The sequence below is a fragment of the Ursus arctos genome, unplaced genomic scaffold (genome assembly GCF_023065955.2).
Source record: "Ursus arctos isolate Adak ecotype North America unplaced genomic scaffold, UrsArc2.0 scaffold_28, whole genome shotgun sequence".
NCBI lineage: Eukaryota > Metazoa > Chordata > Mammalia > Carnivora > Ursidae > Ursus > Ursus arctos.
Window position 1 is genome coordinate 21,307,410 of NW_026622963.1, and position 12,835 is coordinate 21,320,244.

General features: G+C 43.2%; 1 protein-coding gene across 1 annotated transcript in view; it reads left to right on the top strand.

Annotated features, from left to right (window-relative positions):
• ADAMTS17 (ADAM metallopeptidase with thrombospondin type 1 motif 17) overlaps positions 1-12,835 on the top strand; it is a 351,717-nt gene that overhangs the window by 3,433 nt on the left and 335,449 nt on the right. Inside the window, exon 2 of the mRNA XM_057303716.1 lies at positions 3,589-3,774. Within this exon, the coding sequence (XP_057159699.1) occupies positions 3,755-3,774 (20 nt within the window). The 5' untranslated portion in view covers positions 3,589-3,754. The remainder of the gene's footprint in view (positions 1-3,588; positions 3,775-12,835) is intronic.

Below are 12,835 nucleotides of genomic sequence, written 5' to 3' on the forward strand. Positions count from 1 at the left end.
ATTAACCCCTTATTAGAGATATCACTTTCAAATATCTTCAGTAGGCTGTGGGTTTTTTGTTGTTGTTCTGTTGATGGTTTTCTTTGCTGGGCAAAAGCTTTTTATTTTGATGTAGTCCAAGTAGTTTATTTTTGCTCTTGTTTCCCTTGTCTTAGGAGACAAATTTAGACAAATGTTGCTATGGCCAACGTCAGAGAGATTACTGCCTGTGTTTTCTTCTAGGATGCTTATGGTTTAAGGTCTCACGTTTGTCTTTGTTCCACGTTGTGTTTATATTTTTGTGTCGTGTAAGAAAGTGGTCTAGTTTGATTCTTTTGCATGTAGCTGTCCAGTTTTCCCAGCACTATTTATTGAAGACACTGTTGTTTTCCCACTGTATGTTCTTGTCTCCTTTGTCATAGATTAATTGACCATATAAATGTAGGTTTATTTCTGGGCTCTCTATTCTGTTTTATTGATCTGTGTGTCCATTTTTGTGTCAGAGCCATACTGTGTATCTTGAAATCTGGAATTGTGATGTCTCCAGCTTTGTCCTTTTTACTTTGGCTATTTGGGACCTTCCATACAGATTTAGTATTGTTTGTTCTAGTTCTGTGAAAAATGCTGTTGGTATTTTGATAGGGGGTGCATTGAATCTGTAGATTGCTTCAGGTGTATAGACATTTTAACAATATTAATTCTTCCAATTCATGAGCATGGAATTCTCTTTCCATTTGTTTGTGTCATCTTCAATTTCGTTCATTAATATTTTATATTTTTTGAGATTACAGGTGTTTCACCTCCTTGGCTAAGTTTTTTCCTAGGTAGTTTATTCTTTTTGGTTCAGTTGTAAATGGAATTGTTTTCTTAATTTCTCTTTCTGCTACTTCATTATTAGCATATAGAAATGTTACCAATTTTGGGCATCAGTTTTGTATCCTGCAAATTTACTGAATTCATTTATGACTTCTAGTAGTTTGTTGGTGGAGTCTATAGGGTTTCTATGTATAGTGTCATGTCATCTGCAAAGAGTGACAGTTTAACTTCTTCTTTACCCATATGGATGCCTCATTTCTTTTTCTTGTCTGATTGCTGTGGCTAGGACTTCCAGTTCTATGTTGAATAAAAGTTTGACATTTTTTTCTTTTTTCAAAGATTTATTTGTTTATTTATTTGAGAACAAGCAAGCAAGGGGAGGGGCAGAGGGAGAGGGAGAGAGAGAACCCACAAGCAGACTCCCCGCTGAGCGCAGAGCCCGACGTGGGGCTTGGTCCCAGGACCCTGAGATCATGACCTGAGTCAGCTGCCTAACCAGCTGAGCCACCCAGGAGCCCCTGCCCATTATTTTGTTTTTATTGGGCGTGTGTCATCTTATTATCGAGTTTTTTATTATGGTAAAATATATGTAACATAAAATCATTTTAGCCATTTTTAAATGTACAGTTCAGTAGCATAAAGTATATTCACAATGTTGTTGATCAACGATTCCCACTATCCATTTTCAGAACATTTTTTTATCATCTGTTCTACACAGAAACTCTATACCCGTTACACAACAACTCTCCAACATCATAACTCTATCTGCTGACCTCTATGGTAATTCTATGACTGACATTTTGAGGAACTGCCATATTTTTATACAGAGGCTGTAACATTTTACATTTCTACCAGCAACGTATGAGGGTTTCAGTTTCTCCAAGTCAACACTTCATATTTTCCATTGTTTTTGAAAGTAGCCATCCTAATTGGTGTGAGGTGGTATTTCATTGTGGTTTTGATTTGCATTTCCCTAGTGATTAATGATGTTGAGTATCTTTTTATGTGCTTACTGGCCATTTGCAAAACTTTGGGGAAATGTCTCTTCAGATCTTCTTACATTTTTGAATAGGGTTATTATTGAGTTTTGAGAGTTCTGTATATATTTTGAATATAAGTACCCTATCAGAAATATGCTCTGCAAATATGTTCTACTGGCCTGTGCTTTGTCTTTTCATTTCGTAACAGTGTTTTGCATAGAGCAAAAATGTTCAATTTCAATGAAGTCCAGTCTATCATTATGCCCTTTATGGATCATTCTTTTGGTGTTGTATCTTAAAAAATCTTTGCCTACTTTTAAGGTCACAAAGGTTTTCTCCTACATTTTCTTCGGAAGTTTTAAGTTTTACATTTAGGTTTCTATTCCATTTTGAATTAATTTTATACATGATGCAAGGTATACATGTTAACTTTTTTTTCCTATGGATAAACAAATTTTCTAGCCACATTTTTTAAAAAGACTATACTTTCCCCACCTTTGCACTTTTCCAAAAGTCAGTTGTCTGCATATGTGCGATCTATATCTGGATTCTATTTTCTGTCTCATTGAGCTCTTCGTCTGACTTGATGCAAATACCATGCTGTCCTGATTAGTATAGATTTACAATAAATCTTGAAATCAGATAGCCCACCAAATTGTTCTTTTTCAGAGTTCTTTTCTAGGACTTTTGCATTTCCATAGGAATTTTAGACTTAGCTTATCAGTTTCTCCAAAAGTCTGCTGGGACTTTGTTTGAGGACGCATCGAATGTGTATACCAGTTTGGAGAGAAGTGACACTTCAGCAATATTGAGTCTTATGAATATTGTACATGTCCCAGTTACTTAGGTCTTCTTAAGTTTTGCTCTGTGATGTTTTATAGTTTGAGCATACAGGAGTTTGGCGTCGCATCTTTTTTTCAGGCCTATTCCTAAGTATTTCATATTTTTTGTGTGATTATAAATGTTATTTTTAAATTTTAATTTCTGACTGTTCATTGCTAATGTATAGAAATACAATTGAAATTTTTATATTGATCTTGTATCTTGGATCCTTGCTGAACTTATTAGTTCCAATTACTTCAAAAAATAGATTTCTTAAGATTTCCTACAAAGACGATCATATTCTCTGTGAATAAAGGCAATTTTATTTCCTTCTTCCCAGTAGAATCTTTTTATTTATTTTCTTTACCTGATTTCATCAGCTAGGCTAAAATCAAGTTTGAGCTCCAAAGGGAGACCATCTAGCTCACTGTCTCTTTTTACAGATGAGAGAATGGAGGATCTGAGGAGAGAAAAGCATTGCCTTCGACCACACAGACAGTTAGAGGCAGATCTACTGCACAGCTGTATGACCCATTCACAGGCAAGGGGACTTCTTTTTTTACTTCCATTCCCCCCCCCCTTTTGAAAGATTTTATTTATTTATTTGACAGAGAGAGAGAGACAGCCAATGAGAGAGGGAACACAAGCAGGGGGAGTGGGAGAGGAAGAAGGAGGCTCTCAGAGGAGGAGCCTGACGTGGGGCTCAACCCCAGAGCTCTGGGATCACGCCCTGAGCCAAAGGCAGACGCTTAATGAATGCACCACCCAGGTGCCCCATCCATTTCCCCCCCTTAATGACAGAGGCATGGCTTCGGTGCCGCAACACTGATTCAAATCCCTAAGCTACCATTGACCTGCTGTGTGCCCTCAATGAGCACAGTGCTTATATCTCCCTATTGTTATGGCCCCACCTGTAGAACGTGGTTAATAATACTCACAAAAAGGGTTATGATGAGGCCTTTGCACCTCACTTGCTTCCTCTTGTTTCCAGCTTTCAGATGCTGTGTTGATGGTCACCAGTTCCCACAGAGAAAGCAACAGAGCCGGAAGGAAATAGAAGCCATGGCCATTGACTATCTCCTTGGGATCCAGGGGAAAAGAATTACGTATCTTTGTTGCTCTTACATTTTCATCCATAAAGTGGGACTCTTGGCCTCATGGACACTTGTAAGAAATGGTCAGTATTTGTTTTTTAATTAATTGATTTATTTGAGAGAGAGTGTGCGTGAGCAGGTGGAGGGGTAGAGGGAGAGGAGAGAGAGAACCCCAAGCAGACTCTCAGCTGAGTGTGGAGCCTGCCGTGGGGCTCATTCCATGACCCGAGATCATGACCCGAGCTGAAACCAAGAGTCTGATGCTTAACTGACTGACCCAGAAATGGTCAATGTGTTAAGAAGTTATAACTCTTTTAAAAAATTTTTTTTACTTTAATGATTTTTTATTATATTATGTTAGTCACCATACAGTACATCCCTGGTTTCTGATGTAAAGTTCGATGATTCATTAGTTGCGTATAACACCCAGTGCACCATGCCATACGTGCCCTCCTTACTACCCATCACCGGTCTATCCCATTCCCCCACCCCAAGAAGTTATAACTCTTAAGGAAATCATTTACTAAGTCATCTTGGGCAAGTCATGAGCATTTCTCAATTCACTTTGCCTGTCTGATAATGAGAGATAGTGTTCTTTTTTTCTCACAGGGTTATTTAAGGTTAAGTAGTCCGTTGTGTATATGACGTTATATAAATGCGCCCTACTCGAAAGCACAGAGGCAGAATGTTAAGTATATTAAAGGTGGAGATGCACTGGAATTTTTTTTAAAGATTGCATTTTTTCAAAATACGACATTCACAGGGGTGCTTGGGTGGCTCGGTGGATTAAACATCTGACTCTTGGTTTTGGCTCAGGTCATGATCTCAGGGTTGTGGGATGGAGTCCTGCATGGGACTCTGTGCTCAGAAGAAGGTTTGCTGGAGATTATCTCTCCCTCTCCCTCTGCCCCTCTGCACCTCCCCTTGCTTGCTTGCTCTCTCTCAAATAAATAAATAAAATCTTCTTAAAAAAACCAAAATACTACACTCAGCAAAGAAATCAAATGATAAGAAATTTCTTGAAGCATGAAACAATCCCACCTGCTCCAACTCTCTCTACCTGCAGACTCACTCCCTATTTAACTATTTCTATTGTTAGTTTTTCAGATGGCTTCCTTCGTTTCATTAAAAAACTATTCTTATACCAATGTTTTTTGGATCTCAAGAGGAAATATTATCAGTTGAGTTATTGCTACAATGTATAAGGATTTTCCTCACTCTTATCACATTCCTGTCCCAACAGAAGAGATTTTTACTTCTTCTATTGGTTGCCTTGGCAATTCAAAAAGTACATGCATCCCTCTACTTCTTATTTTATCAGCCATAGGCTATATCTTTTGATTCTCCACTCTGGAAGGGGAGGATACTTACCCTCTATACTTCTCTTCATTTTTTTTTAACCTCTCACCTCTCTTCCTTTGGTGTTTATTCTTTGTACATTTTCCAGGGTGATAATTTTTACAGTTGGTTCTGTAACCAGAATGATTTATTCTGGCATTTCTCTCTGGTTGATTTGAACAGTTGAGAATCATCTCACAGTGTTTACATTCTGATGACTGTGTACAAGTTGTCCTGTGCAGGCCCAGGCACGTATTAGGATTTTCTTTCCTTCTTGTGTGACTTTGGTTGTTTTGGTTTTTGGTGTTTCTGCTTACCTTCTGGGTGCTAAGACTCCCCGTTTCTTTTTGGTGGTGCCAAACACATGTAGGCACGGATCCAAGCACCCACACTCATTGCTTGCCAGGCAAGCCAGTCAGTCTCATCCCTGGACCTGGGCCAAGGCTTAGTGCAGGAGCCATGGATGGGGACCAAGCAGCTCTCTGGCTGCTCGGGTGAATGTCGTCACCCTGCTCACCCTGCTGGAGCTGTCCTGCAGGCGACTTCTGAGTAGACTGAACTAATGACCACCTCCTGCGTGCCACCATTGAATGAATGTTTTCGTACAAATCCTTAATCTACCTTGGAGTTGATTTTAGTATGTGCTATGCATCTGTACTAGTTAGCTCTTGCTGTGTAACAAATTACCCACCCCCCCAAATCCTTAGAGGCTTAAAAAACTAATTATAATTTATTTTCTCTTGGTTTTTGTGGGTCATGGATTTAGCCAGGGGACAGTGGGGGTGGCTTGTCTCTGCTCATAAGGTTTGGGGCTGACTCTAAGGCTGGGGCCTCAAATCATCTGAAGGTTTGAGGAAATCATCCAAGGATGGAGAATCTGCTTTTTTTTTTTTTTAAATGCAGGGCTTGAACTCAGGATCAAGACCTGAGCTGTGATGAAGAGTCAAACAGTTAGCCAACTAAGCCACCCAGGCACCCTGAAAATCTGCTTTCAAAGTGATTCACTTGCATGGCTAGTTAGTTGGTTCTAGCAAGCTGGTTACCTTTTCATTGGGCTTTTCCACAGGGCTGCTTGAGTAACCTCATGACCTAGTCACTGGTTTCCACCAAAGTAAGTCAAGAAAGAGAGTGAGAGAAAGAACGAGAGAGAGAGAGAACAACAGGCAGAGGTGTATTCTTTTTATGATGTAGCCCCAGTAATCACAAAGCCCCACTCCATCACTCCCAACACATTCTGGTTGTTAGAAGCAAGTCGGTGAGTGTTACACACTTTCCACATGGGGGAGTTAGGTTCCACCTGTAGGAGGGAAGAGGGTCATAACTAGCAGATATACAGTTGACCCTTGAACAACATGAGGGTTAGAGGTGCTGACCTCCGTGTAGTTGAAAATCTGCATAGAACTTTTGACTCCCCCAACACCTAACTACTAATAGCCTGCTGTTGGCCGGAAGCCTTAACGATAACATAGTCAATTAACACACGCATGTTGCATGTTGAATGTATTCTTATTATGTATTCTTATTATGAAGTAAGCTAGAGAAAAGAAAATATTATTAAGAAAGTCCTAAGGAAGAAAAAATACATATAGAGTACTGTAGTGTATTTATTAAAAAAAAGAAAATCTGCACATAAGTGGACCTGCACAGTTCAAACCCATGTTGTTCGAGGGTCAGGTGAATTTAAAACCATCACAGAAGCCGACTTGTGTTTCGTCTGAGCTCGCAGACAGCAGCCACCTGTTGAATGCTCTATCATTACCACGCCAATCTGAGCCATCATCATTTGCATTTACTAAAATCGCATATAAATTTGGGTCACTTCTGTTTTCCAGCCTGTACTGGCATCGCATTTTAGGCCACTATTTCAGACAAGCTGCTCCCCTTGAGCAAAGGAAGAACTGGGAGAGAACCTCTCTGGTCCCTCAAGGGGCAAGGCTGAAAGAGGAGAAAGACGTGGAAGAAGAGAAAGGTGTGTTACAGAATAACAGAAAATATACTGTTTTTTTCGGTTGTTCGCTGGGGAGAGGAATTAGTTGGGATGAAGCCCTGCGCTCAGGTCTGACACCAAAGGCCCTCCTCCTGCTAATTCAGACATGGGGGGGGGGGCGGCAAGTGCTACCTCCCACAGAGGGTGCCTCTGGTGACTCTAGAAGGACGTGCAGATAGAGTTGTCTTTTCAACACTGGGGACCCTTGAAGGCTTTGGTGGACACTCAGCTCCGGGCAGGCTGTGACCACATGGGCACAGCCTGGGGGGGTGGGTAGAGCCCAGATATGGGAATGGGTATGGCAAGCAGCAACCTTGATTGAACAAATAATAGCGAGACTAAAACAAAATTACTTTTGAAAGGAGCAGGAACTTGGACTTGTTCTTCATTATTGCCCTGAAGGCCTGTTTGGGTGAGCAAGACGGAGCCCAGCAGGAATTTCCAGACAGGGGCCATTTCCGGAATCAGGCAAGAATGGTCTCCTGTGGCAAGGGCGCCCATTCCTGGTGAAGCACATGCGGCCCTCACCCTGAGGTCCAGGGAGGTACAGGGAGGGGCGTGCAGACCCCGCAGGGACAGGTGAGCAAGATTCGCTCAGAGAATTAGGATGCTGGCCATCAGCTGCATTTCAGGCCGGGATCCAGGCTCACCAGGAAAAGGGTGAAATAGAAATCAGAAAATCCTTGCCTTTGGAGCAGGGAGGGCTGCATTTCACACCAACTCTGGCTTAGAAGACAAGAGTGATGCTGGACGCCCCCTGCTGGAGAGGATGTTGCATCTCATGGGTGGCCAAGAAGGAGGGCTCCTCGCCTCCAGAGCCAAGTGAATTGAATCTCAAAGACCAGGCTTGCGGGGTGGAATCCCCTCACTCACCCTCTCTCAACACCCCACCAACACCTACTGATCTCTAGAGCACAGGGGCCTTCTTCCACCTACAAACAGATCAAGTTTGCACATGAGTCTTGGCCCCTGGACTCACCAATTATCAGCTCAAGAAAGCCCTGAGTGGAAAATTCAAGAGGACCATGCTGGCTTCAGTGCCTACACTTTTTTTTATACGCTGTCGGGTCTGGGTCTCGGGCCCTCTATTTCTAAGTACGGGCTTTGAGACAGTGGGTCTTGGCGGAGTCGGTCTTGCTTTCACTCACAAGAGCAGTGATGGTCTCTGATGGCTACCAGCATCCAAACCCGAGTGTCCCCTGTGAAGCACTGGAAGAGAGAGGCCAAGAGAGGCAGTATACCCGACCTGCTGGGGGTCCATTGCTGGACAACAGGATCAGAAAAGACCACTGCCCACCAGAATAGAGCTGTTCATAAAATCAAGCGCACAGGCTGAAAAGTTGAGTTTTGTCAACTAGGAGGACAACAAATTGTTTTGACAGCCAGACCGGGGGATGGCTTCCCTTACGTCAGATTCAGATCGTCACTGCCACCTGTAGGGTTTTTGTCTGCTCACTGGTCTTGTTTTAACCTTACCCGGAGCCCTCTGCTCCAGCCGTGAAATGGGATTAAGCCCCACCCTTCCACAAAATTAAGACAAGGCTATTTATGTGTGTCAAGATGAATTGAGACCATAGCCAATGGTAATGATTTATTTTTTAAAGCATTCGTTTATTGTGGGAAAATACACATAACATAAAACTTACCATAACATAAAACTTTTAGCCATTTTCAGTGTACAGTTCAGTGGCATTAAGTACCTTCACACTGTTTTGCAACCATCACCATTCTCCATCTCCAGAACTTTCTCATCTTTCCAAACGGAAACTTTACATCTGTTAAACAGCCTCTCATTTCCCCATTCTACCCTGTATCTCTATGAATCTGACTATTCTGGGTACCTCATATAAGTGGAATTGTATAGTCTTTGTCTTTTTGTGACTAACTTATTTCACCTGGTGTCATGTCTTCTTTCAGATGTCTATGCAGGAGTGGAATTGCTGGATCGTAGGGTAGTTCTATTTTAAAGTTCTTGAGGAACCCACACACTGTTTTCCTTAGTGGCTGAACCAGTTTCAACTCCCTCCAACAGTGCACATGAGGGTTCCCCTTTCTCCACATCTTCGCCGATGCTTGACATCTCTTGTCCTTGTGTTAACAGCTATCCTAACAGGTGTGAGGTGGTATCTCATTGTGCTTCTGCTTTGCTTTTCCCTGATGATGAGTGATCTTGAGTGTTTTTTCATGCACCTGTTGGCCATTTGTATGTCTTCTTGGGAAGATTGTCTATTGGGGCCCTTTGCCCATTTTTAAGTTGGATTATTATTATTATTATTTTAAAAGATTTATTTATTTATTTATGGAGCACATGCACGAACTGGGGGGGAGAAGGGGACAGAGGGAGAGGGAGAGAATCCCAAGCTGACTCCGTGCTGAGCTTGGAGCTTGACGCATGGTTCAGTCTCAAGACCCTGAGATCATGTCCTGAGCCAAAACCAAGGGTCAGACGCTTCACCTATTGAGCCACCCAGGTGCCCCGGATTATAATTTTTTTTATTAAGTTTTAAGATTTCCCTATATATTTTGGATATCAACCCCTTCTTAGATATATTGTTTGCGGATATTTTCTCTCTTTCCAGAGTTGCCTTTCCATTTTGTTGACGGCTGCCTTTGCTGTGCAGAAGGGGCTTTTAGATTTGATGTAGTTCCCCCTTGTTGATTTTTGGTTTTGTTGCTTGGGCTTCTGGTGTCATCCAAACACGTCATTGCCAAGAACAATCCCGAGGAGCTGTCCCCTGTGCTTTCTTCTATGAGTTTTATGGTTTCAAGTTTTACATTTAAGTCTTTAATCCAACTCAAGGTGATTTCTGTGAGTGGTGTAAGACGGGGGTCTAATTTCATTCCTTTGCATGTGAATGTCCAGTTTTCCTATCACCATCTATCAGAGACCGTCCTTTCTCCTTGAGTATTCTTGGCTGCCTTGTCAAATATTAGTTGACATATACACCTGGCTTTATTTCTGGGCTTTTGATTCTGTTCCATTGGTCTATGTGTCTGATTTTAATGCCAGTACCCTACCGTTCTGATCACTATAGCTTTGTAACATAGCTTGAAACCAGGCAGTGAGATACCTCCCTCTTTGTTCTTCTTTCTCAAGGTTGCTATGGCTCTTTGAAGTCTTTTGTGTTTCCACATGAATTTTGGGTTTTTACTATTTTGGTGCAAAATGCCAATGGAATTTTGATAGGGATTGCACTGAAACACTAGATCATTCTGGAAGGAATGCTTAAACTTCTAATGGTGACTGATGAACACAATGGTGAGGGGGAGAGGGACTTCAGACTCATCTAGGCCAGGTTAAGACCTTTAGAAGGTCTGTCTCTTGGCTCCACATGCTTGCTTCTAAGGGCTGCTTTCCATCGTTGAGGCTGAAAGCCTGCAACCTACATGCTATGACCCCCTGACTTTTCTCCCCTACATTTCTTAGGCTTCCTGTTAGATTCCACCAAAAAGAGGCCCTGGGAGGAGAGCAGATGGCAAGGAAGAGAGATAAGGATCCATTTCAACAGGTGTTGGAAGTTGCTGGTGTGGCAATGGACATGGAGCCCCGGTCTAGTTCATGCATCTGGTAGATCCAGAACCAACCATGATGGTGTCTTCAGTGATGCAGCAGGAAGCAGACGCCCCTGGGGCTGGAATGCACCACAGAAGCAGGGGTGGGGGCAGCATATAATCACTGAATTTACCCTTTTAGCTCTTCCTTACTTTTGTAGTCAGTTCTCCGTGTTACATTCCCCCTGCTTGAAATACCTAGAATGGTAGCAATTATCCTGCCTGGACCCTGAATGGCATCCTTTCATGCAGTTTAATACAAAAAGAACATCAAACCTTAAAAAACTTTGGCGTGTATGCTTCCAGACTTTCCCCCTAGGATTTTACCATACAAATGATTTAATACTGTGTGTATTTACGGAAGTATTATCATTCATGTGCATTCTTCCACAACTTGATTTAAAAAAAAATGACAACCAGTCTTGGAGTTCTCGACATGGTGTTGTAAATATGAGCTTATTGCATTTAATCGATGCCTTGTGTTCTAGCAGCCATTTATCTACCGATGGCCATTCAGGTTTTCAACATGTCTGCTCTTAATAAGGCGCTGTGCTGAACATTCTTAAACGTGCGCCCATGTTTCCCTGTGGTCATTAACCAGACGTGGGATCGCAGAGTTGAAGGGTGTACACATTGTAGATTTGACTACAGTTTGCCCGATTGTTCCTCAAAGTGGCCGTACCGATTTGCACTCCCACCCAGGGGCAGGAGAATGTCCTCTCCAATTCTTGCTATTTCCCAGCTCTTTAGTTTTGGACAGTCTGGGGGATGAGACAGTATCTTGCTGTTGCTTTAGTTTGCATGCTCCCATGGACTCATGCATTGCAGCAGCATCTGATAGGTTGACAAGGACTCCTGCAAATGGCAGAAGTGATTGCTCTTGCGAAGCCGAGTGACTGCTGCTCCCTGGCTTTCAGGGGGCAGGTCTGTGAGGTGGCTCTTTTGCTAACAAAGTTGCACCAAAAAGCTCCCCATGATTTCTTGTGCCATCAGCAGTCGGCTGAGGCTGCTGTTAAAGGGGAGGGACAAAGCGCCAAGCCTTTTTTGGCCACGTGTGGATGTGTGTGGTACCTAGCAGCGAGTGGCAGCACCCCCCCCCCCCGCCCTACCCCGAGCAGTGGATGGACTGCTGAGTGCCCAGCAGTGGCCAGCCGCTGTGGAGGGCAGGGGCAGATAGAACAGAAAAGGAGTCCATCAGCTACACCCTGGAGGACACACAGATTAGCCGGTTTGCTGGAGAAAAAGTGGTGGGCTTTATTGAGAACCAGTGACACAGCCCACTGCCAGGGTTAATTAAATGTCATGGACACTGGACAGTTTTCACCTCTGGATTCCTTCTGATGACATGGAATCCTGTGATACATTTTAGATTCTGAAAGGCCCCGAGCAGAGTCCAGTAGGAGTGCTGTAATCTCTCTGCTTCTAGAAAACAGAAACAGAAAACAGGACAAAGAAGGGAGGGGGAGAGACCTGAGAACCCTTATGCTTCAGTTCTGTTTTGTTTTGTTTTCTACAAGATGCTCCTCAGGAAGCTGAAGGGATCATCTTTCTTGCAAACTTCAGTTATATTCTGGTGGGAGAAGAATGAACTCAAGTTGAAATCCAGGCTTTGCCACTTTGTGCAAGTTTCCTAGCGCCCCCCCCCCAAAAAAACCCACCCCAGGCTGAAATTGCCTCCCACCTGTCCTTGAAGCCTCTTGCTTGCTGTTCATGGTAAGCAGCACCGGGCTGGAAGTCAGGACCACGAATGGTAGCTCTTGTTTTGACAGAAACTCACCGGGTAATTAGCAAGCTCCTTCAGCTCTCTCTCCCTCAGTTTCTCAATCTGTAAAAGGGTGTGATCATGCCTGTACTACTGGCTTCTGTGAGGATAAAGACGGCAGGAGGTGCGAAGGCTTTGGTTAAATACTGCTGCATTGCACTTAGCCATCAGGTGTAAACTCAGGTGTGCCAGAAAGTGTCCGGCCACAAACAACCCTAAACTAGTTTTACTCTAGATGCAGAAAGAATATGTTTTTACGGATGAAACCGGTTGTCCAGAACGATTTCTGGCCTGTCTTCCTGGGATGCTGGGCAGCAGGGTCAGAGAGAATTGTGACAAGAAGGACAGACACTGAAGACCAGTCAGGTGTCCTCACAGGTCCTCCAGGATAGCGCAGCTCCAGGGGGCTCCCTGGCGCCACCTGCTGTCCCGTCCCCGCCACTGCCCAGAAACCACGTGTAAGAAACTGCTTACAACCTAACTACGCACCCTGGTTTAGACCAGT